The 27,625-nt window shown below is 48.5% G+C and overlaps 1 protein-coding gene across 4 annotated transcripts in view; it reads left to right on the top strand.

Annotated features, from left to right (window-relative positions):
* RASA3 (RAS p21 protein activator 3) overlaps positions 1–27,625 on the top strand; it is a 106,242-nt gene that overhangs the window by 17,894 nt on the left and 60,723 nt on the right. The window contains exons 1-2 of one of the 4 annotated variants that reach the window (XM_057494487.1): positions 15,831–15,923; positions 17,398–17,515. In XM_057494487.1, coding sequence (XP_057350470.1) covers positions 15,835–15,923; positions 17,398–17,515 — 207 coding nt within the window. In that variant the 5' untranslated portion in view covers positions 15,831–15,834. Of the gene's footprint in view, positions 1–15,830; positions 15,924–17,397; positions 17,516–27,625 lie in introns of those variants that run through there. The other 3 variants (XM_036904824.2, XM_036904823.2, XM_057494489.1) reach the window with 3 other exon arrangements.

The following is a 27,625-nucleotide window of genomic DNA, read 5'->3' as shown; positions in this document are numbered from 1 at the left end:
TTTCGTGACCAGGACAGAGGGAGCAGTTCCTGCGAAGGCCAGGCTGGTGGGGAGGATGCAGCTCCTGAGCACTGATCTGCTGTGTTCTGCGCCCCCAAGGCTTCGTTCTGCTCGTGGTTCAGGCTGCCCTCCATGGGCCCTGGGCGTCCCTGCTTCCAAGCCTGTGCTTCTTCAGGAGCGTGCCAGCCGCTTCTTCATGTATATGGGTCACGATGAATCAAAACACTAACCAGGAATCATAACTGCAGGTTTCCAGGCAGTTTTGTGGGGCAGAGGTGTCTGTAGGAACTGGCTAGGTGGCACTTTCCCTTGGGGTGCAGCAGAAGCAGGAAGTAGGATGTGCCCAGCTTCTAGGCTTGGTATACGGCACTTACACACGGTTGCATGTGCTGTGGAAGAAACTGGAACAGCAGTGGCCACCGTGGCCCCACTAGATTCTGCGGGCTTAGGTGACAATGAAGTTATTTAGGGTGTTGTTTGAATTCTGTAACTTTTTTCTGGATCATTCTGTGGTGTCATCTCCACGGCAGTAGGCTCCGAGAACAGGAAGTGGGTATTAATGACTCAGTTAGCGTCTTGGAAACTAGGAGGTTCTCTTCTGCACCTGCCCTTAGAGCACGAGGGCCCCCAAGCCCAGGCCCTGACCCAGGCCTCGCTTCTGTGTGCCAGCTGGATGGGGACAGACTCGCCTGGCCACAGCCTGGATCCTGGGGCAGGGTGCCTTGTCACTGGGGGTTGTTGTTACAGAAGCTGCTGCGTCTGTCCCCAGGGCCAGGGGTAAGTATGGGTGACGTCTGAGCTGCAGATCGTCCACCGGCAGGGAAGCCCTCTGGGGCCGGGGGCATTTCTTGGTGGCCAGTTGCTCTGTACTCTGCGGCATGGTGCTGGGCCATGTGCCAAGGGCTTTCTGCACATGGGTGCAGCCTGCTGGGATGGTCGCATGGCTCTAGCTCCCTTTTCCCCTCCTTGGGATGAAAGAGGAGTTCTGGATGCTTCCACTGAGGATTTAGAGAGTCTGCCTTCTTCCTGCACATGGAAATAGGGCTGCTGGGGAACAGACACCAAAAGTTTCTGCAGGAAACGTGTCCACCTCCCAGCAGGCTTACACCAATTTCTGTTTACATTTAAGAGTGGACAAAGACTAGTGAAGAATGAAGAAAAACAAATTGGCTTTATAAGTAAAATTAAATATATAATAATGTTCCACTCATTTTGGCCTGCACAATTAAAGACCAGCTGAGAATAAGGTATTATTTTTTAAAGGTAGAATGAGGGTCCTGGCCCATTTTGCACTATTTAGTGAGTGGCTAGGTTTTGTAGCTGGACCTCACACTGGGCCAGAGCTAGCAGACACCCCCTTCTTTGGGCCCTGCTAATCAATTCCCCTGTTCCCGTCCTCCGCACTCCCTCCATGTGCAAGGCCCAGATGGCCCAGAGTCTTTCCAAAATAGTTTTGGACTCATGGCTAATAAAGGAAACCCCAGGAAGTACAGAATAGAAGTCAGCTTGTGACAAGAGGAAGTCCGTTTTCAGCTCTGCAGATAACCTTGTGGTTCAGATCCTAAAGTAGCAGTGGCAGTGCTGCCCTCACGCTGAGGGTGGGGCGCCCGCACTGGCTCAGTGGCCCTGACCCTGCAGGGTGCCTGCTTGGCGCATCGTAAACGCTTGATAGCGGATGTGGAGGTCGGCAAGCTGACAATCTCCAATGTAGACCGTTTCACAATCTTGAAATTTGGGAAACAAAGGCTGCCAGTCTTGTTTCTCATGAGCGTGTCTTTCTCCTTTAGAAGTTTGGCAAAGCACCTGTTTGTTCCACGTGAGCTTAGCCGGGCCTGTGCCGTGAAGGTAGATTCGCCATCCCTGTCCGTTTCCCTGGTTCCTGGGACTTAAGAGTGTGCCATCTCCCAGTGACCCGCCAGGATGCCATGGCTGAATTCTGGGAGGGTGTGAGGGGGTGTGCCTGGGGACCCCAAGCCATGACTGCGGGGTCGGGGTGTCTGCAGGGTCAGGTGATGCAGGGGCAAGGGTCAGGGTGACTGCAGGGTCAGGGTGTCTGTTACTTTAGGGTGTCGGGTGTTGAGGGAGGAGCCCACTGGGCGTCCTCTGGCCCTGGTACCCTGTGAGCCTTCCCAGCAGGGTGCTGACTTGCTCGCTAAGCTCGCCCTGAACAGCAGAGCAGGAAAGGGAGCAGCTTTGAGTCCTGGGGTTCAGGTGGTTCCTTTGGGTGGGACCAGGACCTCTTTCACCTCCCAGGTCAGGAAAGGCTACCCCTTTGGCCTTGGTGGCCTCCTGGGCACTGTGGGAGCACCCGTCAGGACAGACAGGGTTCTGCCTCTCTCACCTGTGTCCTCTGCCACCACACTGGTTTGACCACACACCTGTCTTCCCGCATGGATGGCCCCGTGCATCCATCTGAGGGCAGGTGGGCCTGTGGCCCGGAGTTTACAGGAGCGCTCGGACTGCCTCGCAACCACGGAGCACATGCCCATGGAGCACACACAGGGGCCTCTCTGCTTTCCCATTTGTTTCTTCCACTAAACCCCAACACAGCCGGGCCTTTGGAATTAAAGGGTAGAGGGAAATCTCTATCCGCTCCAATAGTGTAAGTAGAAGACATTTTAGGTTGGTCATATCCTGGTTTGATTTCTGCTCCTGTGCACTGCTTCCGCAGCCAGGGCCTGGGACTGGACCAGCCCCGGGAGTGCCGTCGTGCTCGCATTGCGGTCGGAATGTGTGCTGCGGTATCCACGGGCAGGCGTGCCGTGGGCCCCCAACCCCCACGAGAAGCCTGCCGGGGAGAGCCAGGCGCTTTCCCTTGAGCTGGCTGCGCACTGCAGTCCCCTGGAGAGCTTTGGAACATGGGAGCCCGGCCCAGCTGTCGAGGACCTGGCCCCACAGCTCTGGGCTGGAGGCTCGCACACTTCCAGAGCCTCCTGGGGGATCCCTCCACCAGGGATGAGAGGAGGGCAGGCAGGCAGTGAGGGGTGCGGTGGGGCTCCTGGTGGTCTTTCTCCTTCTCTCCTCCTCTGCTGTGAGGGTCTCAGGTCCAGGTGTTCTGTACTCTCAACCTCTGAGGATGGCCAGCAGCTCTTTGCTTTGAGTCTTCTGGGTGCTGTGTGTGTATGTGTGTGTCTGCAAAATTAAACATTTTCATTAAAGATTTGGGGTATACTGAAAAGAAAATTTAGAATATGAAAAGTTGTAATTCCACATTGTGTGCCTTTCTATGGGCAAGATTGGCCTGTCACTATTGTCTGGGGGTGACCAGGATGCGAGCACATTCACGTAGCTCCTGCTGCAAGGGTGCTCTGCACACAGATGTGCCACATGAGTTCAAAACTGTCCTGAAGGTGGAGATGCCCCCCATCAAAAATCACCCTCAACCCAGTGCTCAGGGTGTCTCTGCTTAGGATGCTGGAGCCAGGAGGAGGCTGCTGCCAACTTTCCAAGGACTGAGGGACTGTCCTGCCCTATGGGGTGTTCAGGACCTCAGAGCAGAGAGGACAAGTGTAGTCAGAGGCCTGGCATTGAAGTGTAGGTGTGACATGTGCTATGGGAGAAAACAGCTGCATTCCCTGCATTGCATGTTGGCTGGGTGGAGACCGGCAGCCACCAGCCACAGGACCTGGTGCTCAGAGCACCTGCTGTTCACCTAACGTGCTTCTGGGGACCCGCCGCAGTGCCAGTTGGGACTGAAGGGTGGCCTGCCTGACTGACCAGGTGGTTCTAAGAGCCGTCAGGCCAGCTCTGCATTGCCTGAGGATTGACAGCTTCTCAGAAGAATTGTGGGGACTCATGGGGTTTTGACCCTGTTGAAGGCAGTGAGCAGTCTAAGGTGGGCACTGGGTCTGCACTTCCTGGAGCCACCCCTGGCTGCCCAGGCATCCTTTCCTTTCTGCAGACTGAACTTGGTGTCCATGCTGGCTGCGTGTGTGTTGTTCTGGAAAACTTCTCTGTAAAAATTGGATATTCACTGTGGTAATTTAGTGGAACCAGGTTTTGTAAATATTTTCTTTATTTTAGTGAAGTATAGTTGACATAATAGTTTCAGGGGCATGATGCAGTGATCTGACAATTGTGTAATCCAGGTGCTCACCAGGGCGGGTGTGGTGACCCCGTCACCATACCGTTGTTACGGCATTGTTCACCGCCTTCCCTATGGCACTTTCTATCCCCGCGATAAACTGCTTCATGATTGGAAGTTTATGCCTCTGTTTCCCCTTCGTCCATGCCTGTCCCCAGCCCCTCCCCTAAGCCTTTCTCTGTGTTTAGGAATCTGTTTCTGGTTTGTTTGTTCATTTATTTTGTTTTTGTACATTTCACATAGAAGCAAAGTCTTCTTGATATTTGTCTTTCTCTGCCTGGCGTATTTCACTTGGCACGATGCCCTCTGGGTCCCTCTTGTTGCTGCAAATGGCGGGATCTCTTTCCTTTTCATGGCCGAGTAATATTCCACTGTGTATATGCACCACAGCTTCTTTATCCATTCATCCATCAATAGACACTCAGGCTGCTTCCACATCTGGGCTACTGTCAATGCCGCAGTGAGCACAGGGGTGCAGATGCCTATTTGAATCAGTGATTTTGTTTTCTTTCGGTAAATTCCCAAAAAAGGAATTCATAGATCGTATGGTATTTCTGTTTTTAGTTCTCTGAGGACCCTCCATACTGCTTTCCATGGTGGCTGCACCAATGTACATTCCCACTGACAGAGCACAGGGTTAACAGAGTCAGATTTTTATGGGAGACCTATTTACTGTGGGAACATTTTGTGGTGGTTCAGAATAGCTCAAGTCGGTGCTGGGATTGGGGGACGTCAGGGCGCAGCCCCCAGGGCCACTCTGGGTGCACAGTTCTGTGACTCTGCTGTGGTCCCACTCGCTCCAGCTCCCGGGGGTGGAGGGTGGTGCCAGTGCCTGGCCCCAATGGCGGTATCTGTGCAAACTCCTGTGTCATGTGGTGGGGTTGGGTGGGACTGGAAGGCTCAGGGCGGTGGTGGGTGGTGCTCCCCGTGAGTTGCCAGGAGCCGTGGCTGTGTTCCACAGGAGTGCCATCCCTTTTGCTGATGGGGAAGCTGAAGCTTGGTGACAGGCACATACCTGAGCTTAAGGACCACGGCTGTTGGGAGGGCTGTTTCACTATGCTGGTGTGAGCGTGGTTATCACCCCCCTGCAGGGCAGCAGTGGTGGGGGACACCCTCGGGTTGTGCTGTGGTTGTTCAGCCCTTGCAGGGCCCTGCTCACCCTTGGGTCCGAGCAGCTTTGAGCTTCCAGGGAGGACTGGGGAGTGGGTGGGGGTCCCAGGATGCAGAAGTGGAGCCCACTGGGGATGGCTGCTGCCCCAGGAACCTCCCCCAGGAGTCCCTGGAGCAGGTTCCCTTTCCCAGGTCAAGGTGGATGTCCAGGACCAGGGTAGCCTCAATCCTTTTGGGGGGTCCCAGGCCTCAGTGGGAGGAATTGGCCCAGAGTCATGGCACAAGAAGGCAGGACATGGAGTCACATCTGCCCATCACAGCAATGGGGCACACGGGGCACGTGAGCTGGGCCGCCACTGATTGTGGGCTTTCTGCCTTTTCTGAATTTCAGGTTCCAGGTGGCCACTTGACTTCTTAACACACACAAGTGGTTAGCTGTTTCCCAGGTTCTAATTCAGGCCACTGGCAAACATTTGGGACATGACCTCTGCCCCCATGCCTTCACCTTCCCTGATTCCCAGCCTTGCCCTCTGACCTTGCAGCATTTGTCACCCTGCGTGGCCTGACCTCTGCCCCTGGGTCCCTGACACTGACTTTAGTGGCCCGCCTCCTTCCTCAGTGCCTGGCAGTGGGGCCCACAGTTCTCGGGGTCAAAACACTTTTCATTTCTTAGATGATGGTAGAGATTAAAATTGGGGGTTTCTTTGGATTCGGTTTATTTTAACTAATGGAAAATAGTGAATTGGTCCTTAGCTGAGTAACATGCAGATGGTCTAGACCAGTGAGAGGCTCCGACTCCAGAGCTGAAATAGCAGTGCTGGGTAAGGGGTGGGCTGTGCACCTGCGAGCGCCAGGTGGCAAATCTGTGAGCTGAGCCTCATAGTGCCAGGGCAGGTGCTGGGCCGCAGATCCAGGAGCCAAGCCTCGGAGCGCTGGGGGTGGGGAAGCCCAAGTCGGCCATCTATAATGCCTTAATCCATCGGTCCTGTTCTATAAGGGAGTGAATAGTTTAAATTGCCATAAATTAAAGAATAAATGTGGAGTTTTCATTGTTGGTTTATTAGCTGCAGCTAGACTTTAAACCAGAAGAGATTATTCGAAAGGTAAACGGGCGAGGTGCCTGCCTCATGTGTAAGTGTTGGGAATATGATAATAGCTTGGAGACTATCAAAGTGATAGTGTTTACTGCATTTGCATCATCATTTAGTATATATAACCAACTTTTACACTGTTAAGCAGGATATTCTTAGGTTCCTAGCAAACAAAAAATATCATAGAAAATGCAGAAGCAGATCGAGCAGAGCCTGATTTATGATAAAGATGGTATTTTAGGTTCCTGGGGAAGGAAGGTATGTTTAATAAATGGAGTTGGCTCAATTGGCTGCCTTGACAAAAATTACATTCTAACTCAAATCATATAAAACAAATTCATATGGGTTAAAGGTTACCTTATGAAAAAATAAAACAAATATCAGGAACATTTTGGAGACAATAGTGAATAACCTCTGGAACATGGGAGAACTTTCTAAGTTATCAGTGAGCTAAAAAGCTGAAGAGGAAAAGACAGATTTTACTATATAAGAATTTGAAATTTCCCTATGGCCTTAGACACTACATGGCAAGTGGCCCACTTGAAGAAGACAGCTGTGACCCATGCACGACCTGCCCCTGGGAGGGGAGCGCCCACAGGACGGACCTCCGACGGAGGCCAGGAGGTACAGGGCCCCAGGTCTGCTGTGGGACCCGTGGGGCTCTGCAGTGACACTGTTGTGGTGTCGGCCATGTGTCCCCCTCCCCATGGGCCCTGTCCCCGCTGCAGAGATGAGAAACCCCTGTGGGCTACCAGTTGGCAACAGTGCTCCAACTCGGCACTGGCAGATTGAGTCTGGCAGCAGTTGTGTGATGCACCCACTTGGGGCCGCCCAACTGTGGAACGTTGAGTCGCCCTAGAAAGGGCAGAGATGAATCGGCAGGTAGTCACCAGGTCTCTGTGCAGTTACGGACATCTTTATTACATTTTGGACTGAAAGGGTGCAGGGCCTGGAGGTGTAGGAGCCGAGCGGTCAGTGTGGGTCAGAGCTCAGGGGCTGGGTTCGTTAACGGGGAAAGACGGTCCTGTCTCTGTGCATACTTATGGTTCCAGTGAATATTTCTTTTGTAATTAAAAAGGATTGCAAGTACAAAAGAAAAAAAAGTTCCCTTATAAAACTGAATGTTAAACATAGAGCTTTTTAAAAGAGACCATGCCTATCGCCATGACTATGGCTTATGTGTCTGTTGTATGCATGGAATGGATGGATGATCAGGTAGCATGGGTCACAGTTTGGACCTTGCTGGTTCAGGAGTTAACAGAAAGCAGTTAGTTAATAAAATAATTAAAATGGTTAACTCAGCAGACAGAGATGGAGCATCTGTGTTTGCCAGGGACTCGAACTCTGGGGTAGAAAGCACCCAGCCTCAGTGGGGTTTGTAAGTGAATTTGTCATTTAAGGTAAATACAGTGGGCATGTATTCACAAAACTCTGAGTTATGTTTAATTTTACACTTAAATTTAATTACCAAGAATTGTCTTTATTACTACACATGATAATAAATTGACTCTGTCCGTGTTCAGTAGAAAAAGGAAGGATTTATTGGCAAGAGATTAGACCAAAAATTTTTATTTAAATCTAAGATGCTATTAAATTTATAAGCATTTCTATGTAATTATAAACATAATGCATACTCTATAGAAATTTTGGAAAAGCTATTTCGAGGTTTTCAAGAATGAGAAAAATAATGACTTATTCTCCCACTGTTAGTGTTTTGGTCCCTCTGTTCCATTATTTTTCTTTGATCTTGTTTTCCACGTGGAGACATATTGTGTGTGCATATACAGTTATTACATATTAGTCATAAATATACACACGCCCCTAGAACTCTGACTCCAGACACCCCCACGGTCCCTGAGAGTCCATGAAGATCCCCTCTGACCCGGCCCCCTTTCGTACCCATCCCGTGCCCATCCCATGCCCACTCCCTCTCTCCTCCCGCCGGGGAGTACTTGCCCTTTCCTGCCTGGGTCCCCAGGCTTCCATCCGCTCTGCAGACAGGGGCTCTGACCTCCCCGGCTGAGGTGCTCTACCTGCTGGAGTTACCCATGTTGAACTGCCATTTAATTGTATTTTTATTTGCCAGAGTGAATACTGTTATAAAAAACATTGATCATTCATAAATATTTGTTTCATAGATTTTTTCCTATAGCATATCTAGATAATTGATTTATTCACAGCCTTTAAAAAGTATCTTTAAAAGATTGAGAAGAAATGGTCCCAATGGAAGTCATAGCCAGGCACAAGGAGGGGCAGAAGGGTGGTCTGGAGCCTGGCGGTCCCTTCATTTTCCCTGAGTGCACAGCTCTGGTGACAAGCTTAGGTGCCACATTGTGGGATGCAGGTCGCTGAAAATGTGGAAGGTGAATTGGCGTCTTGTCAGTGTGGTCCTTTGATGTTATGGTGGTTTTTTTCGGGAGGCAGGAGGCTGGTGGGGAGGGGTCCCTATCCCCATGAGAAGGCAGGGGCTGCTCTGCCCCTGGCTGAGGGGCCTTAGGGCCTCTGTCCCCAGAGTTCCTAACACCCTGGGCACCCCTCCCGAAGCAGGGCTGCTCAGCAAATTCAGGGCAAAGTGCTTCAGAGACAGCTTCAGAGGTCCTGGGCTCTGAGCCTGGGCTGCTGTACACAAGCCCCGTCCCCCAGCTCACCCGTGAGCCACCTGCTGGGCATGGTGGGAGAGGCATCGGATGGTGGGTGGCCCATGTGGACTCAGCTGGAGCCCCTGGGAATGGGGACTTAGCACCCCTTCAGGCGTGCAGGTTAGGGCTCAGCTCCGACCAGCAGTGAGAGAGCCTGCAGAATGCCACCCCCTGTGCCAACACTGGGCCCGGGACCGCCCCTTCATTCCATTCTTGTGGGTGCCTCCGGGCTGCCGGGACCCCTGCCCCGCTTCCTGCCCAGGTTCCAGGAGGGCTCTTCTTCAGGGACCCCTGACCAGGGAGGGCACGGCCATTTCCACAGGTAGCCTCTGCGATTGCAGTCCTCCTCCAGGTGGGAGTGATGCTCTGTGCACGCAGGCCCCACTTGGGCTGGGCCTGCTGCGGGCGGTGTCTGCACGGTGGCAAGCAAAGGTCTGTCCTAGAAACCAAGGTGCACCCCCGACGTCGGGGGAGCCTGCCAGCCCCCTGCATCCCAGTTCCCCTTCTGCCTCCACATCGTGGTGGCTCTGCCTCAGTCCCCGTCTGTGAAGTGGCCCTTGGGGGAGGGCCGGGCGTGGTACTGCTGCTGGCGAGGTCTGTGGGGCCGGCAGCCTGCACTCGTGTGCTTGCTGGAAGCAGGAATTCCTGGCAGATGCAGGGGGACAGGGGCGGCGGGAGGGTGAGTGACCAGGCTGGCCGTAGCCCCCTGCAGAAGGGCGTCTGAATGGGGAGATAGGACCCTAGAGTCAGAGTGGAGTCTCTGCAAGTCGCTTTACTCACTTTCTGGTTCCATCCGTGTTCCAGCACCTGTGAGAGCAGCCTGTTTTCCGGGTCAATATGCTCTCAATTCCTGACTGTGCACAGTTCTTCCAGTGCAGCCGGTGTGTAAACTTGGCAGTGTTTTTTGCTCAGTTAGACCAAAAGTAATGTTAAAAAGGAATTTGGGCGGTTTAAACATGTCTTGAGCTCAGCAGGGAGAACCCTGACTCCAGTCTGCTGGTCGGGGCTGGGGCTCTGCGGCGGAGCCCCGGTTTGAACGCAGCCTCATCCAGGCCCCGAGGAGGGCGGGGCCGAGGCCAAGGCACATGCTGGCCAGCGGAGCCGGCAGTCACTCTTCTGCCTTCCTGTGGCTGGAGGCGCCATGCGAACATCTCTTCTCTCTGCACACGAATCGCTCCCAAAGAACATGCACAGACTCTTAGAGACCATTTTAAAGGCTTTACTCCTTCCTTCTCTCAGTCCTCCCAGAGGCCCTGCCTCCCTCATCCTGGGCTTCCCGGCTGCCTCTCTCCTTGCTGGCCTTGATCACAGGCAGGCCTGCATTCTGGAACCCCCCATGTGGCTCATGCCTCCGTGTCTATGCCGGCCTCCACCCGCCCTGCCCTTCCTGCGTCTCCCTTGTCCCCACAGAGGGCCCCCCACACTGCACGCCGGCCCGTGCCCCTCCAAGCCTGCAGTCTTCACGGGCAGTTGGTTTCTGCCCTGCATGTGTGGGAATCCACAGGGCCTGAGGGCCTGGTGCTCCTGCGACCATATGTCCAGTGTGGCCCTGGCCACGGGGACCCCTGCCTGGCCCCTGGCTCTGCTCAACATTGTTTGTGGGCTGGATGCTTGCTCCTGGCAGTGAAACCAAGGTGACAACAGAGCAGCCCCAGGTGGGGACACGCCCACCCACGTGTCCCCACAGCTGTCACATTTATCTGCCGTGCAGCCTTGTGCTGGCCGCATCCGAACTGACTTTCCTCTTGAGGAGATGCTCAGGAAGAGTCAGGAACAGGCCCTGCTAAACTGCCCTCTGCTCCAATGATGACTTGTGCGCCCACCCAGCTGCTAAGATGGTGACTCACACGTGGAAAACACAAGCTTTGGTAGAAGGCCTCTTGGCCTCTCCATAGCCCAGAATAACATATGGAAGACGACTTTGGTTTGTCAGGGCCTGGCGTGTCCCTGGCAGGCCCGATGGGAGGGCACACAGGGACGACGTTGTTTGAAGTTCTTTCCAGAGCTTTGTGTTTTGTGTGGGATGTATTAATGGTAGGTTCTGATTTTGTAAGGAAGAAAACAGGTTTTCTAATCATTTGTTAACATCTAAGACATTTTCTTTCTCAAGTCCAACCCAGGACTCTTTCAGAGAATGTCGAAAAAAGAAAGGCAAAAATAGCACCAGCACAGGCGGTGTGGGAGAGAGCAGGGCGAGAGTGCACTGGTTGTTCCCCACACGTGATCCTGGGTCTGAAGAAGGTTCTCTTCCCAGCTCACACTGGCAGGGGGCTCAGGGTAGCAGGGCTAGTAGGGGCTCCCCCAGAATTTGCTATTTCCGCCCTCCCTTCCTTCCTGGACCCCACATTAACACGTACTGCAAACTGTGGAGAGGTTTCTGCTCTTAGAATCTGGAAACCTGAACTGTGGCAGTGATGGCCAGCCCTTAACTGGTCCTCAGCACCCCCAGGAGAGCTCTGGTTGGAGTGTGGGCACCCCTGTAGTGTCTGGGCTGCTGGGGTCCTGGCCCCTCGCCCATGCTCCTTGGGTACTGGAGCTGGTCAGACATGGTGGATGCAGACACAGCTGGAAATACCAGGATCTGGCATGGAGATGATTTCACCTCCCCAAACTCTGTCCTCAAGGAGTCCAGCGGGGTGACGAGTGTCTAGTCACCATCAGGCTGGTTCGTGGGGACTTTGTCTCATGGAGGATGGAGAAGAGGGAGCAGGAAAGCTCGACCGGCCTGCGAGTGGTCTCAACCCCGAATAAATGGAACGGAACCAGCTCCTTCAGTAGCTTCCCCACTGCTTGTGATGACGGATAATAACTTAGTAATTTTAATCATTAAGTGTGGAACAGTGAAAGGAACATAAATGACAGTAAATGTTAATCCTTCATAGAAAACCTAGAGCACACATGCCACTCTCCACCTGTCAGATTGGTAAAGAGCCAGTTTTGATGACTCACTGTCAGCCAGGAAATGGGAAAATCATACTTAAAACTCAGTGTGGGCGTGACGATCGCTACCAGGCAGAGCTGTTCAACAGTACGACAAACTCTATGAAAATTACAAAATGCCCTTTGTGCCCAAATCCTAATTGTAGGAATCGATTGTTTGTCACACAGAAATGGACTCTGTGTGGGGTTCTTTATGGCCGCACCCCTGGTAATAGCAAAAGAGAAGAATACCACAGGGCCCACCCTTGGTGGGGGGGGTCACTCAGTGTGGCCCTGAAAGAGGAGTTCTTAATTGAGATGATCTCCTGGGGCTGTATTCTTAATGTAAGTCCAGGAAGTGGTGGTTTGACTAGTGCTCGCTGCCATTTATGTAATTCAGTAGCTTGTGCTTGCGTCCCTGCCCGGCGTGCGGAGCTCTGACCTGGCGGCAGTGGAGGGGCAGAAGGAGGCAGCGCCAGCCCTGCTGAGGCCTCCACGGTGTCCATCCAGGCCCTGCTCTGGCTTCTGTTGACAGATGGAACCAGGGGAAGCCGCGGGAGGCGTGTTTCTGCTTCTTGGGTACAGTTATGGGGAAACACGCGTGTTTACCGTCCCTGTGAGCACAGCGTGCAGTGGCTGTGGGCTGGCTCCCCCTGGGGCCGGGTGTGCCCCATCCTTCCACCTGCTCCTCGGCTGCTCGGGGGGCTCAGGGTTAAGTCGTCCCTGACTCACAAGTTTGGGGCCGCGTAGATGTAACTTCCCCTCCTTTTACCGTATTTTAAACTTTCGGTTTCCACACAAAGCCTGATTTTATACGCGTCTTTTATATTGTAACATGTTGCCTGTGCTTTTTGGAAAAATTGGAGGAAATCTGAAATTATGTGGCTGGGGACTCTGTGCCCTGGCCCTGGGAGCAGACGCCGCGTGGCTTGGACGGTGTATGGCGCCCGCTGGGTGCAGGCTGCCTGTACGGAGCGTCCTGACTTCCGAATAAGCAGAAGACCGATGGCTCAGAATGTGATTGGAAATCCAGTCTCATTTGGTTTTGCGGAGTTTTGCTCTGTTTAACATCCAGTGCTAAAATAGACAAGGGCAGTCAAAAACTCAAGGAAATAGTGTAGTTTAATTATGAAACTGATCTTTGTGGGGAAACAGAGTTTTATGTTGCTACAGTGAGCTTTATTGGCAGCCAGAATTTGTAGACCCATTTAGTGTAAATCAGAGAGGCCTGCTGACAGGTGGGGAGGGCTGGCAGCTACAGGTCCCAGGTGTTCTGTCTGTGCTCAGGGGCCACAGGGCAGGCAGGTGTTGCTTTTCTGGGAGCAGCGCTCGGACTCTCGTACCCTTTGCACGCCCTTCACCAAGGCTGACCTGTAGTGAGCCGAAGTCACCGTACCCAAGTAGGAAGGCAGAGTTCCAAAGCCGTGGGGACACCGGGAAGCATGCAAGGTGGGGGCCACCAGGGCTGTGAGCCCTCGGCCCCACCCTTCCCTCTGCCTGCCCACCGCTCCTTCCTTTCCCTGGGTGGTTGAGAGGTTGCAGGTCCCTGCATGGGTGCTGAGGGTAGCAAACACGGTCCCCCCCTCGGCGGGGCATGGGGCATGGTGAGAGACCTTCGATAGCTCCTCTCGGGGTACAGAGCACACTGTTCCCAAGTCCCCACAAAGGCAGTGTGCCTTCCAGATGGGCAGGGATTCCTTTACTGGGACTGAACCTGGTGGTGGCCCCTAGAACCCCCAAGGATCATGAGCCGCAGGCCAGCAGCCGGGGGTTGGGCTTTCTGGCTGTTCAGTGGCATCGGTGCAGGGATTGCTACCGGGAGCCCGGGAATTTCTGCTGGGAGCCTCTGCTTCCTGACCCCATTGCCTGATCCTGTGATGAGCAATCAGGGTTTCCACCCCACATATGTTACCATTTTTAAAGTGCTGCCATTTACTGCTTTTAGTAAATTAGGTGATTGGGTTTCAGACTTGATTATCCTATCAAATCTACTGGTGTGGCTGGTAAACAGCGTAAACATCAGAGGCGTGGTTACTGGGGTCATGAAACAATTTCGTGTTTGGCTCTTAGCGTGAAGCCAGATTTCACTTGTCTCTACCCTGTGGTCACATCCATCCATCGTTCAACAAATAACTCAGCACTTCCTGAGCCCAGATGGCCCTACTGTCCTGCGTGAACATCTCCACATATAAGAAAGAAGGAAAAGCTTTTCCCCTGAGAGACACAGGGCACCAAAATATGCATTACAAAGGGGAGCAGTCTTAGTCTTGGGGATGAGTAATCACCATGGAAGAAACAGCCGTCTGTCTGAGTGTGGTCAGCACAAAACAAGCCCTGAAGAGCAGACATCCACCCCTCTGGCCAGGCAGAGCCGTGGGGGCCATACTTCAATGTGGGCCTGTTTGGTGAGGGCTGTGTGAGGGCCCTGGGCAGTGGCCCCAGGCAGGGTGCTGTGGATAAAAATGAAGGTTCCTGTGGCCAGGATTCTCACCTGGCCCTGGTTGGCTGGCTCACTACACATGTGTGGGCAATGCGTTGCTATTGACTCTATTATATAAAGAGCCCCACCCAGGGCTCTAAGCGACATGGTGGCACGGCTGCAAGGCTGCAGGAGAGCAGAGACAAGGCTGGAGTGGTGGCAGTGCTGAGGACAGAGGCCCAGAGGCAGAGACCGGCTTGCTGTATGCAGACTCGCTGTGAGTGGATGAGATTTTAGTGATTGACCTGCCACCGTGGAAGTAAAGTTGGGTAAAGGCTTTCACCCCAAGAGTGTTCTACTGTCATTTCTTTGGTCACACTGAATCCATAGCAAACTTGCCTGGGGCTGAAGCCTGTTGGCAAGCTAGGTGTTGCTCCGGCTTCCCGCTCTCCTGGTCTGAGTGGCTGTTAGAGTCGGCTCTCTGGCATAACCATGATCATAGCAACCAGGATATTTCTGTGACAGACTGGGGCCGGGTGAGGGGTGGTCGGACGGCACTCACCAGCATGGGCGGGGTGGCACCTCCACGTCCCAGTGTGTTGTTCAGAGCAGGTCCATGTTTCCCTCCTGCCCTACCAGGCCCCCCCGTGAAGCGACATGTCAGCCACTATTGCCGCATTCTGGAACAAAATCCCAGTCTTTTATTTTCCAACAATGCCCCTCTCCCTTAAGACTTTCAAAAAAGGTTTGTTTCTTCTTTTAAGGAGAACTGACAGATAAATGTTTTGTTTGTTACAAAAAAAAAAAAAAATTCCAAAGGAAAATATGGTCCCTATTTCATATGATCAAAGCGTCAGCTGGGAAGTCAACAGTCAGGCTGGTTTTGAGGTTCAGGATCTGTGAATGCTGCAACAGTGTCCAGTCCGACGATCAGAACCAGCAGGCTGACGGGTGTGTGTGTGTGTGGAGGTCCAGGTGAGGCCAGAAAGCCTGTCTGCCCCCTCCCCAAGCCACTGGGCCACAGGCCTGCACACACACGTGTGTGCACAGACTGCCTTTCCCATCTTCCAGAAGACTTTAGAAAATCTGCCTTTTGACACTTAACTGATTTGAAGCTTGGCTCAGATCCACATGCCTTTTACCAAATTGGTCATGTTTTCTCGTGTTCAGTTCATGTTAAGATGGCACATTCTGGGAGTGTTGTAGCATTAAGGTGTTTAAGGGAAACAGTGTCTACGAGAAAGCATGTATTTATTTTTTTTTACCAACTGATAATCCTTGATGATTCCCAAAAGAAACATTTCCAGAAACTTACATTAGCAGAGTCTCAGAGCTAGAGGAGTCTTGGGGGGCTGCTCTAGCTTTTACAGGTGGGGAAACTGAGGCCCAGAGATGGGGACCCCGTGTTCCAGCCATGTGCAATAATGACCACGTGCACAGATTACAGCTGGTGTTATGAGTCCTGGAAACACTTGGGTGCATCAGCAGTAAGATTTATCGGCACAGGAAACACCTACCCACTCACTGAACAGCCTCTATTAATTTGCTGTTCGACTCTGTGTCTTAGTAATAATGCTAGTGAAACAAAAAAAGGAAAGTTTCGAACAAATCGAGCCCATCCCTACCCTCTGCAGGCAGTTTCCAGGAGCTGATTTTCCCGAGTGAGTTATGTCTACTTTATTGGGGTTTTACAAAGGAAGGGGTGTGCCTGGGGGCTTTGATGTGGGTTCTGTGCTGAGCTCTGAGAATGGAGTTCTCAGTAACTTCTACTCTGGTTTGGGCTTAGTTTCTGTTTTTTCAGTTTTACCCAGAATGAGGTAGTTTGGCCCTGAGTGGTACTGACAGGGTTCCAGGCAGGGGGCTAGGGGCTCAGACCTGGGTTCCCTAGTGCTGGGCCTGGGGCCTGCAGTTGCCAAGACCAGGCTCTTTAGCCCGAAATGGCTCAGAGACAAGGAAAGCCTCTGGGTGACAAGAGCCTGTTGGAGGCATTCCTTCCCCGGGCCACCTGGGCTGAAGGCCACCTCTCTCTGTTCACCAGCAGATGTAGCTCTTCTGACCCGCCATTCACGCTCCAGGCTCTGACAGAGGATGCCAGCAGATGTGGTCTTGGTGATCATCTCTAGGCAGATGCAGGGTCAGATGAGGAGCTATGATGTCGTGGGCATTTTCTGCAGGGCCAGCCAGGCACCCAGGCTGCCTTTTCGCCAAATGTGCTTCTTGGGCTTCTTGCGGAGTCGGGGCTTCCAGGAGGGCAGACTCACGACCTACAGCTGGCATTCCTTCTTGACTTTTGCCCAGCTGGCTGATTGCTCTATATTTCAAACAGCTGGAGTTCATAGTTTACTCTTATCAATAAAAAAGAGTCCTTTTCCTAATTATTTCCTGAACTTTGACCTAATAGTAGCAAGTTAAATTCAAAATAAAAAGGGGCCCAGGAGATGGGTGGATAAGCGAAATGTGGTGTAGATATCCAGTGGGATGTCATTCAGCTTTGAAAAGGAGGGAGACTTTTCACACCCGCTACAGAGCGGATGAACCTGGAGGAGAGGCGCCAAGTGGATTTCCAGATACGGTACAGATACTGTGTGACCCTGCTTCCAGGAGGCCCCCAGAGGAGTCAGATCCACAGAGACAGAAAGTAGGTGGTGGGGTCAGGGGGAGTGGAAGGGAGTTGTTATTCAGCAGGTGCAGAGTTTCAGTTTTGCAAGATGAGAAAGCTCTGGAGGTGGCTGCAGGGCAATGTAAATATGTGTGACATACTGAACTGCACACTCAGAGACGGTTAAGGTGATAAGCTCTAATTTATGCATACCTTACCATAATTTAATCATTAAAAAATTAAAAGGACTTTTATGGGTAAAACAAAACTAATGACCCTTAGCTCCTAGGCCGGCGGCCCCCTGCTTGTATCATTGCTAAAGAGGCCAGTGTGTGTGCAGGCACGTTCCTACCTGTGCTGCTGACTGGGGAGAGCAGGAAAACTATGGCCCTGCCAAGAGCTCGTGAGTGCACTAAGGTGCGAGCTGGTGTACTGCTGTGAAATAAACCCAGTATTTGGAAATGTGTGTGATCAGCAAGGGGACCAAATAATTCTATGCTAAGTTGATAATGTGTTTATTTACATTTGCTTTTTAGGGGAAGCCAAAAATCTCCCCTCTTACCCCGGGCCAAACAAGATGCGAGATTGCTATTGCACCGTGAACCTGGACCAAGAGGAGGTTTTCAGGACCAAAATCGTGGAGAAGTCACTCTGGTAATGCCTGCTATTGCCTCGTTCTGTCCTGCATGGGGAGCATCCCACAGGGTGCCGTCTGGCCATTTTCCACGTGGCTCAGTCCGAGTGCGAGCAGGAGACATGCGAGGGCTCTGCGCAGGGCGGGTGCAGGGGGGCCGCTGTCCTCAGCCGTGGGGGGCCTGAGTGGCCGTCATGTGCCGGACTGAGCAGCGTAAGGGGACAAAGCCCACGTGAGTAACTGCTGATCTGCCACACATGAGTGCTTCCTAATCAGAGGAAGTGTGTATGGGGACAGAAGGGGACCAAGGATTTTGACAGGTTAAATATTTGGAGAGCATTTTTTTTTTTTACAGTATCATAAAGAATAATTTTATTTTATTTATTTATTTTTTTAAAATAATTTTTTATTGAAGGGTAGTTGACGCACAGTATTACATTACATTAGTTTCAAGTGTACAACACAGTGGTAGAACATTTATATACATAATTCTAGGTTCCAGCTATCACCCTACCAAGCTGTTACAATATCTTGACTATATTCCTTATGCTATACATTACATCCCGGTTACTTATTTATTTTACCATTGGAAGTCTGTCCTTTTTTTTTTTTTTTTTTTTTTTTTGTGAGGGCATCTCTCATATTTATTGATCAAATGGTTGTTAACGACAATAAAATTCTGTATAGGGGAGTCAATGCTCAATGCACAATCATTAATCCACCCTAAGCCTAATTTTCGTCAGTCTCCAATCTTCTGAGGCATAACAAACAAGTTCTTACATGGAGAACAAATTCTTACATAGTGAATAAGTTACATAGTGAACAGTACAAGGGCAGTCATCACAGAAACTTTCGGTTTTGCTCATGCATTATGAACTCTAAACAGTCAGTTCAAATATGAATACACATTTGGTTTTTATACTTGATTTATATGTGGATACCACATTTCTCTCTTTATTATTATTATTTTTAATAAAATGCTGAAGTGGTAGGTAGATACAAGATAAAGGTAGAAAACATAGTTTAGTGTTGTAAGAGAGCAAATGTAGATGATCAGGTGTGTGCCTGTAGACTATGTGTTAATCCAAGCTAGACAAGGGCAATAAAACATCCACGTATGCAGAAGATTTCTCTCAGAACGGGGGGGTGAGGTTCTAAGCCTCACCTCTGTTGATCCCCAGTTTCTCACCTGATGGCCCCCTTGCGACTGTGCCTGTCTTAGGTTGTTCCTCCCTTGAGGAATCTTACCCGTCTCTGGCTAACCAGTCATCTTCCGGGGCCATACAGGGAAATGTAAAGTTGGTAAGTGAGAGAGAAGCCTTATTGTTTGAAAAGGTTAGCTTTTTACTTCTTTGCATATTTATGCCCTGTGGCTTCTATGCCCAGCATTTGTCTTGAGGTATCTTTACCACTTGGAAGAATTATGATACTCTGTAAATTTGATATGAGGCACGAATTCTATTTAAGGGTTGTAATTAGGAAGGAAGAAGAAAAGCTATAGAAGTAGCAGGCGGAAGAAAACATGGGAAGATTGATTATTTCTTTGACATATCTTCTTGTAGAGTAACTTCAGCATATATAGGTTTTAAGCTACTACTTAAATTGCACACACACATTAACATAATAGGAGTATAGTTACATAACCAAGGCATATCTGTAATTACCAGCCATCTCCAGTGAAACCAAGAAAACCAGTTAGGCACCTTAGGCATTTGTGAAAACTTATCTATGATATGGTGGATATTGTCCAACTGAACTTGAACAGTCTGAGAGAAATCAGACAAATTAAAACAACCCATTCCTGGGGACTGTTCACATGCCATATGTTCTTTTAACAGTAAATAGTCTGTAGTTGTAAGAGTTTGGAGCGCTACAATTTGCACTTCTCCAAATTCTTGGTTGAGTTCCAACAGTATAGATCCAGTCAAATTTGTTGTTTTACTGTATGCACAGGCCAGCTTAGATATCTCCTTCCTCATTCCCATGGCAAGTCCAGGAACTGGTGGGATGAGTGCATCTACAGCTGTAGCAGTGCGTGGATCTTTGTTGGGGTTTTTTGATGATCATCTTCTGGCATGAGTCTTCCAGAGAGTGCAGATGTTGGAAGTTCTTTTTCATATTGTATCTTAGTTCATTTTCGGGGTAGCCCAATTAGGCTTTGATCCTCTGTATAAACACAAACAGACCCTTTGCCTACACTTTTATATGCCCTTTATACCCTTGTGTAGAACTCGTTGGAGGTTACCACACAGGAACTGCCCTTTTTTTTTTTTTTGCTTTGTTTTTGGTATCACTAATCTACACTTACATGACGAATATTATGTTTACTAGGCTCTCCCCTATACCAGGTCTCCCCTATAAACCCCTTTACAGTCACTGTCCATCAGCATAGCAAAATGTTGTAGAATCACTTCTTGCCTTCTCTGTGTTGTACAGCCCTCCCTTTTTTCCTACCCCCCCATGCATGTTAATCTTAATACCCCCCTACTTCTCCCCCCCTTATCCCTCCCTACCCACCCATCCTCCCCAGTCCCTTTCCCTTTGGTACCTGTTAGTCCATTCTTGAGTTCTGTGATTCTGCTGCTGTTTTGTTCCTTCAGTTTTTCCTTTGTTCTTATATTCCACAGATAAGTGAAATCATTTGGTATTTCTCTTTCTCCGCTTGGCTTGTTTCACTGAGCATAATACCCTCCAGCTCCATCCATGTTGCTGCAAATGATTGGATTTGCCCTTTTCTTATGGCTGAGTAGTATTCCATTGTGTATATGTACCATATCTTCTTTATCCATTCATCTATTGATGGACATTTAGGTTGCTTCCAAATCTTGGCTATTGTAAATAGTGCTGCAATAAACATAGGGGTGCATCTGTCTTTCTCAAACTTGATTGCTGCGTTCTTAGGGTAAATTCCTAGGAGTGGAATTCCTGGGTCAAATGGTAAGTCTGTTTTGAGCATTTTGATGTACCTCCATACTGCTTTCCACAATGGTTGAACTAACTTACATTCCCACCAGCAGTGTAGGAGGGTTCCCCTTTCTCCACAGCCTCGCCAACATTTGTTGTTGTTTGTCTTTTGGATGGCAGCCATCCTTACTGGTGTGAGGTGATACCTCATTGTAGTTTTAATTTGCATTTCTCTGATAATTAGCGATGTGGAGCATCTTTTCATGTGTTTGTTTGCCATCTGTATTTCTTTTTTGGAGAACTGTCTGTTCAGTTCCTCTGCCCATTTTTTAATTGGGTTATTTGTTTTTTGTTTGTTGAGGCGTGTGAGCTCCTTATATATTCTGGACGTCAAGCCTTTATCGGATGTGTCATTTTCAAATATATTCTCCCATACTGTAGGGATCCTTCTTGTTCTATTGATGGTGTCTTTTGCTGTACAGAAGCTTTTCAGCTTAATATAGTCCCACTTACTCATTTTTGCTGTTGTTTTCCTTGCCTGGGGAGATATGTTCAAGAAGAGGTCACTCATGTTTATGTCTAAGAGGTTTTTGCCTATGTTTTCTTCCAAGAGTTTAATGGTTTCATGGCTTACATTCAGGTCTTTGATCCATTTTGAGTTTGCTTTTGTATATGGGGTTAGACAATGGTCCAGTTTCATTCTCCTACATGTAGCTGTCCAGTTTTGCCAGCACCACCTGTTGAAGAGACTGTCATTTCGCCATTGTATGTCCATGGCTCCTTTATCAAATATTAATTGATCATATATGTCTGGGTTAATGTCTGGATTGTCTAGTCTGTTCCATTGGTCTGTGGCTCTGCTCTTGTGCCAGTACCAAATTGTCTTGATTACTATGGCTTTATAGTAGAGCTTGAAGTTGGAGAGTGAGATCCCCCCTACTTTATTCTTCTTTCTCAGGATTGCTTTGGCTATTCGGGGTCTTTGGTGTTTCCATATGAATTTTTGAATTATTTGTTCCAGTTCATTGAAGAATGTTGCTGGTAGTTTCATAGGGATTGCATCAAATCTGTATATTGCTTTGGGCAGGATGGCCATTTTAATGATATTAATTCTTCCTAGCCACGAGCATGGGTTGAGTTTCCATCTGTTAGTGTCCCCTTTAATTTCTCTTAAGAGTGACTTGTAGTTTTCAGAGTATAAGTCTTTCACCTCTTTGGTTAGGTTTATTCCTAGGTATTTTATTTTTTTGGATGCAATTGTGAATGGAGTGGTTTTCCTGATTTCTCTTTCTGTTGGTTCATTGTTAGTATATAGGAAAGCCACAGATTTATGTGTGTTGATTTTGTATCCTGCAACATTGCTGTATTCCGATATCAGTTCTAGTAGTTTTGGGGTGGAGTCTTTAGGGTTTTTTATGTACAGTATCATGTCATCTGCAAATAGTGACAGTTTAACTTCTTCTTTACCAATCTGGATTCCTTGTATTTCTTTATTTTGTCTGATTGCCGTGGCTAGGACCTCCAGTACTATGTTAAATAACAGTGGAGAGAGTGGGCATCCCTGTCTAGTTCCCGATCTCAGCGGAAATGCTTTCAGCTTCTCGCTGTTCAATATAATGTTGGCTGTGGGTTTATCATAGATGGCCTTTATTATGTTGAGGTACTTGCCCTCTATTCCCATTTTGCTGAGAGTTTTTAACATGAATGGATGTTGAACTTTATCAAATGCTTTTTCAGCATCTATGGAGATGATCATGTGGTTTTTGTCTTTCTTTTTGTTGATGTGGTGGATGATGTTGATGGACTTTTGAATGTTGTACCATCCTTGCATCCCTGGGATGAATCCCACTTGGTCATGGTGTATGATCCTTTTGATGTATTTTTGAATTCGGTTTGCTAATATTTTGTTGAGTATTTTTGCATCTACGTTCATCAGGGATATTGGTCTGTAGTTTTCTTTTTTGGTGGGGTCTTTGCCTGGTTTTGGTATTAGGGTGATGTTAGCTTCATAGAATGAGTTTGGGAGTATACCCTCCTCCTCTATTTTTTGGAAAACTTTAAGGAGAATGGGTATTATGTCTTCCCTGTATGTCTGATAAAATTCCGAGGTAAATCCATCTGGCCCGGGGGTTTTGTTCTTTGGTAGTTTTTTGATTACCTCTTCAATTTCGTTGCTGGTAATTGGTCTGTTTAGATTTTCTGTTTCTTCCTGGGTCAATCTTGGAAGGTTATATTTTTCTAGGAAGTTGTCCATTTCTCCTAGGTTTCCCAGCTTGTTAGCATATAGGTTTTCATAGTAGTCTCCAATAATTCTTTGCATTTCCGTGGGGTCCGTCGTGATTTTTCCTTTCTCGTTTCTGATACTGTTGATTTGTGTTGACTCTCTTTTCTTCTTAATAAGTCTGGCTAGAGGCTTATCTATTTTGTTTATTTTCTCGAAGAACCAGCTCTTGGTTTCATTGATTTTTGCTATTGTTTTATTCTTCTCAATTTTATTTATTTCTTCTCTGATCTTTATTATGTCCCTCCTTCTGCTGACCTTAGGCCTCATCTGTTCTTCTTTTTCCAATTTCGATAATTGTGACATTAGACCATTCATTTGGGATTGCTGTTCCTTTCTTATATATGCTTGGATTGCTATATACTTTCCTCTTAAGACTGCTTTTGCTGCGTCCCACAGAAGTTGGGGCTTAGTGTTGTTGTTGTCATTTGTTTCCATATATTGCTGGATCTCCATTTTGATTTGGTCATTGATCCATTGATTATATAGGAGCGTGTTGTTAAGCCTCCATGTGTTTGTGAGCCTCTTTGCTTTCTTTGTACAGTTTATTTCTAGTTTTATGCCTTTGTGGTCTGAAAAGTTGGTTGGTAGGATTTCAATCTTTTGGAATTTTCTGAGGCTCTTTTTGTGGCCTAGTATGTGGTCTATTCTGGAGAATGTTCCATGTGCACTTGAGAAGAATGTATATCCTGCTGCTTTTGGATGTAGAGTTCTATAGATGTCTATTAGGTCCATCTGCTCTACTGTGTTGTTCAGTGCTTCCGTGTCCTTACTTATTTTCTGCCCAGTGGATCTATCCTTTGGGGTGAGTGGTGTGTTGAAGTCTCCTAGAATGAATGCATTGCAGTCTATATCCCCCTTTAGTTCTGTTAGTATTTGTTTCACATATGCTGGTGCTCCTGTGTTGGGTGCATATATATTTAGAATGGTTATATCCTCTTGTTTGACTGAGCCCTTTATCATTATGTAGTGTCCTTCTTTATCTCTTGTTACTTTCTTTGTTTTGAAGTCTATTTTGTCTGATATTAGTACTGCAACCCCTGCTTTCTTCTCACTGTTGTTTGCTTGAAATATGTTTTTCCATCCCTTGACTTTTAGTCTGTACATGTCTTTGGGTTTGAGGTGAGTTTCTTGTAAGCAGCATATAGATGGGTCTTGCTTTTTTATCCATTCTGTTACTCTGTGTCTTTTGATTGGTGCATTCAACCCGTTAACATTTAGGGTGACTATTGAAAGATATGTACTTATTGCCATTGCAGGCTTTAAATTCGTGGTTACCAAAGGTTCAAGGTTAGCCTCTTTAGTATCTTACTGCCTAACTTAGCTCACTTATTGAGCTTTTATATACACTGTCTGGAGATTCTTTTCTTCTCTCCCTTCTTGTTCCTCCTCCTCGATTCTTCATATGTTGGGTGTTTTGTGCTGTGCTCTTTCTAGGAGTGCTCCCATCTAGAGCAGTCCCTGTAAGATGTTCTGTAGAGGTGGTTTGTGGAAAGCAAATTCCCTCAGCTTTTGTTTGTCTGGGAATTGTTTAATCCCACCGTCATATTTGAATGATAGTCGTGCTGGATACAGTATCCTTGGTTCAAGGCCCTTCTGTTTCATTGTATTAAATATATCATGCCATTCTCTTCTGGCCTGTAGGGTTTCTGTTGAGAAATCTGACGTTAGCCTGATGGGTTTCCCTTTATAGGTGACCTTTTTCTCTCTAGCCGCCTTTAACACTCTTTCCTTGTCCTTGATCTTTGCCATTTTAATTATTATGTGTCTTGGTGTTGCCCTTCTCGGATCCTTTCTGTTGGGGGTTCTGTGTATTTCCGTGGTCTGTTTGATTACTTCCTCCCCCAGTGTGGGGAAGTTTTCAGCAATTATTTCTTCTAAGATACTTTCCATCTCTTTGCCTCTCTCTTCTTCTTCTGGGACCCCTATAATACGGATATTGCTCCTTTTAGATTGGTCACACAGTTCTCTTAATATTGTTTCATTCCTGGAGATCCTTTTGTCTCTCTCTATGTCAGCTTCTATGCGTTCCTTTCTCTGATTTCAATTCCATCAATGGCCTCTTGCATTCTATCCATTCTGCTTATAAACCCTTCCAGAGTTTGTTTCATTTCTGCGATCTCCTTTCTGGCATCTGTGATCTCCTTCCGAACTTCATCCCATTTCTCTTGCGTATTTCTCTGCATCTCTGTCAGCATGTTTATGATTCTTATTTTGAATTCTTTTTCAGGGAGACTGGTTAGGTCTGTCTCCTTCTCTGGTGTTGTCTCTGTGATCTTTGTCTGCCTGTAGCTTTGCCTTTTCATGGTGATAGGAATAGTCTGCAGAACTGGGACGAGTGACGGCTGGAAGGACTTCCTTTCTTGTTGGTTTGTGGCCCTCCTCTCCTGGGAGAACAGCGACCTCTAGTGGCTTGTGCTGCGCAGCTGCGCGCAGACAGGTTTTCTGCTTCCTGCCCGGCTGCTATGGAGTTAATCTCTGCTGTTGCTGTGGGCGTGGCCTGGCTCGGGCAGCTGCTCCAAAGTGGTGGAGTCGCGTTGGAGCAGGAGCTGCTGGGAGGCTATTTATCTCCGTAAGGGGCCTCCCTGCTCCCTGCAGCCCAGGGGTTAGGGTGCCCAGAGATCCCGGATTCCCTACTTCTGGATTAAGTGACCCGCCCTGCCCCTTTAAGACTTCCAAAAAGCACTCGCCAAAACAAAATAACGCCCACCAAAAAAAAAAAGAAAAAAAATATTTTTTATTTAAAAAAAAAAAAAAAGGTGGTCGTTCGTTTTTCTTTATTCTCCGGTGCCAGCCTCAGGCCTCTGCTCACCGGTCTTTCTGCCCTATTTCCCTAGTATTGGGGTCCCTATCCCTTTAAGACTTCCAAAAAGCGCTCGCCAAAACAAAACAGCAAAAAAGCAACAAAAAAAAATGGTCACGTGCTTTTCTTATGCCCTCAGTCGCCCAGCCTCCAGTGCCTGCTCACTGTTCTTGCTGCCCTGTTTTCCTAGTATCGAGCACCCTGCACTCTGCCCCGGATGGCGGGGGCTGGGTGCTCGGCAGCCCTGGGCTCCGTCTCCCTCCCGCTCTGCCTGCTCTTCTCCCACCGGGAGCTGAGGGGAGGGGCGCTCGGCTCCCGCGGGGCCGGGGCTTGTATCTTACCCCCTTCGCGAGGCGCTGGGTTCTCTCAGGTGCGGATGTGGTCTGGATATTGTCCTGTGTCCTCTGGTCTTTATTCTAGGAAGGGTTGTCTTTGTTATATTTTCATAGATATATGTTGTTTTGGGAGGAGATTTCCGCTGCTCTACTCACGCCGCCATCTTCCGCCCCCCGTGTTTATTCTGGCAAGGTATCTATTGGCTGTCCAGCAAAGGCAGGAGAAAGCAGTCCTCCAAGACTGTGGAATCCAGAATAATTTTATTGCACTACAAATAATATAAACTTTTTATAATCCTTTATAAAATAGTTTACAGAATAGTTACTTATAATCCTTTATGCTCTGCCTGTTTATCTTTCCCTCTATCCTCCCACTTCGGGTCTCCATGGTTTACCTTTCCAGAATGTTACAAAGTATGTAGCCTTTTCAGACTAGTTTCTCTAAAGCTCCTCCATGACTTTTCATAGCTTGATAGCTCTCTTCTTTTAACATTGAATAGTATTCCATCGTCTGGCCGCACCAGGGTTTATTTATATATTTTCAAAACTGCATATTTATTTATTTATTTTGGTATCATTAATGTACAATTACATGAGTAACATTGTGGTTATTAGATTCCCCCCATCACCAAGTCCCCCCCACATACCCCATTGCAGTCACTGTCCATCAGCGTAGTAAGAGTCTATAGAGTCACTACTTGTCTTCTCTGTGCTATACTGCCTTCCCCATGGCCCCCACCCCCTACATTATGTGTGCTAATTGTAATGCCCCTTATTCCCCTTATCCCTCCCTTCCACCCACCCTCCCCAGTCCCTTTCCCTTTGGTAACTGTTAGTCCATTCTTGGGTTCTGTGAGTCTGCTGCTATTTTGTTCCTTCAGTTTTTGCTTTGTTCTTATACTCCACAGATGAGTGAAATCATTTGGTACTTGTCTTTCTCCACCTGGCTTATTTCACTGAGCATAATACCCTCTAGCTCCATCCATGTTGCTGCAAATGGTAGGATTTGTTTTCTTATGGCTGAATAGTATTCCATTGTGTATATGTACCACCTCTTCTTTATCCATTCACTACTGATGGACACTTAGGTTGCTTCCATTTCTTGGCTATTGTAAATAGTGCTGTGATAAACATAGGGGTGCACATGTCTTTTTGAAACTGGGCTCCTGCATTCTTAGGAATCCCATTCCTAGGAATTTACCCTGGGTCAAATAGTATTTCTGTTTTTAGTTTTTTGAGGAACCTCCATACTGCTTTCTACAATGGTTGAACTAATGTACATTCCCACCAGCAGTGTAGGAGGGTTCCCCTTTCTCCACATCCTCGCCAACATTTGTTGTTGTTTGTCTTGGAGAGCATTTTTTTAAACCATTTTCCTTTAAATTTTTCTGCAGAGGCATGCCTAGGATGGGTAAGAGGCCTAGAAAATATCTGCTAACGGCATTTGAGGAAGGGGCCTGGGGAGAAAGCATTTCCTAGGTCTCCAGACTGAGGAGCTGGTTATGTAATCAACCCATCAGGGCTTTGCACCGCCTCTTGCCTAAGAACCAGTTGGTGGGCTGGTGAAAGCCAGTGTCGGCCCCAGTGCACCTAGCATGGAGCCAAAGTTTGCTTTCTGACAGCTCCCCAGATGCTGCTTCTTCACCAGACCACACCCATGGGGTGGGGAGGGATCGCACCCTGAAGTCAGGTGTTTACATCAGGGATGGAGGAGAGGAACCACACATGCAGACAGGGAGGGTCAGCAGGTGAGCAGGGGCAGGGACCAGCAGCTTGCAGTCTGGGTGAGACACACCAAGGCCAGCAC

This window comes from Manis pentadactyla, chromosome 17, assembly GCF_030020395.1.
Source record: "Manis pentadactyla isolate mManPen7 chromosome 17, mManPen7.hap1, whole genome shotgun sequence".
Lineage (NCBI taxonomy): Eukaryota > Metazoa > Chordata > Mammalia > Pholidota > Manidae > Manis > Manis pentadactyla.
Note: the sequence above shows the minus strand (reverse complement) of the source record. Positions and strands in the feature narration are given on the sequence as shown.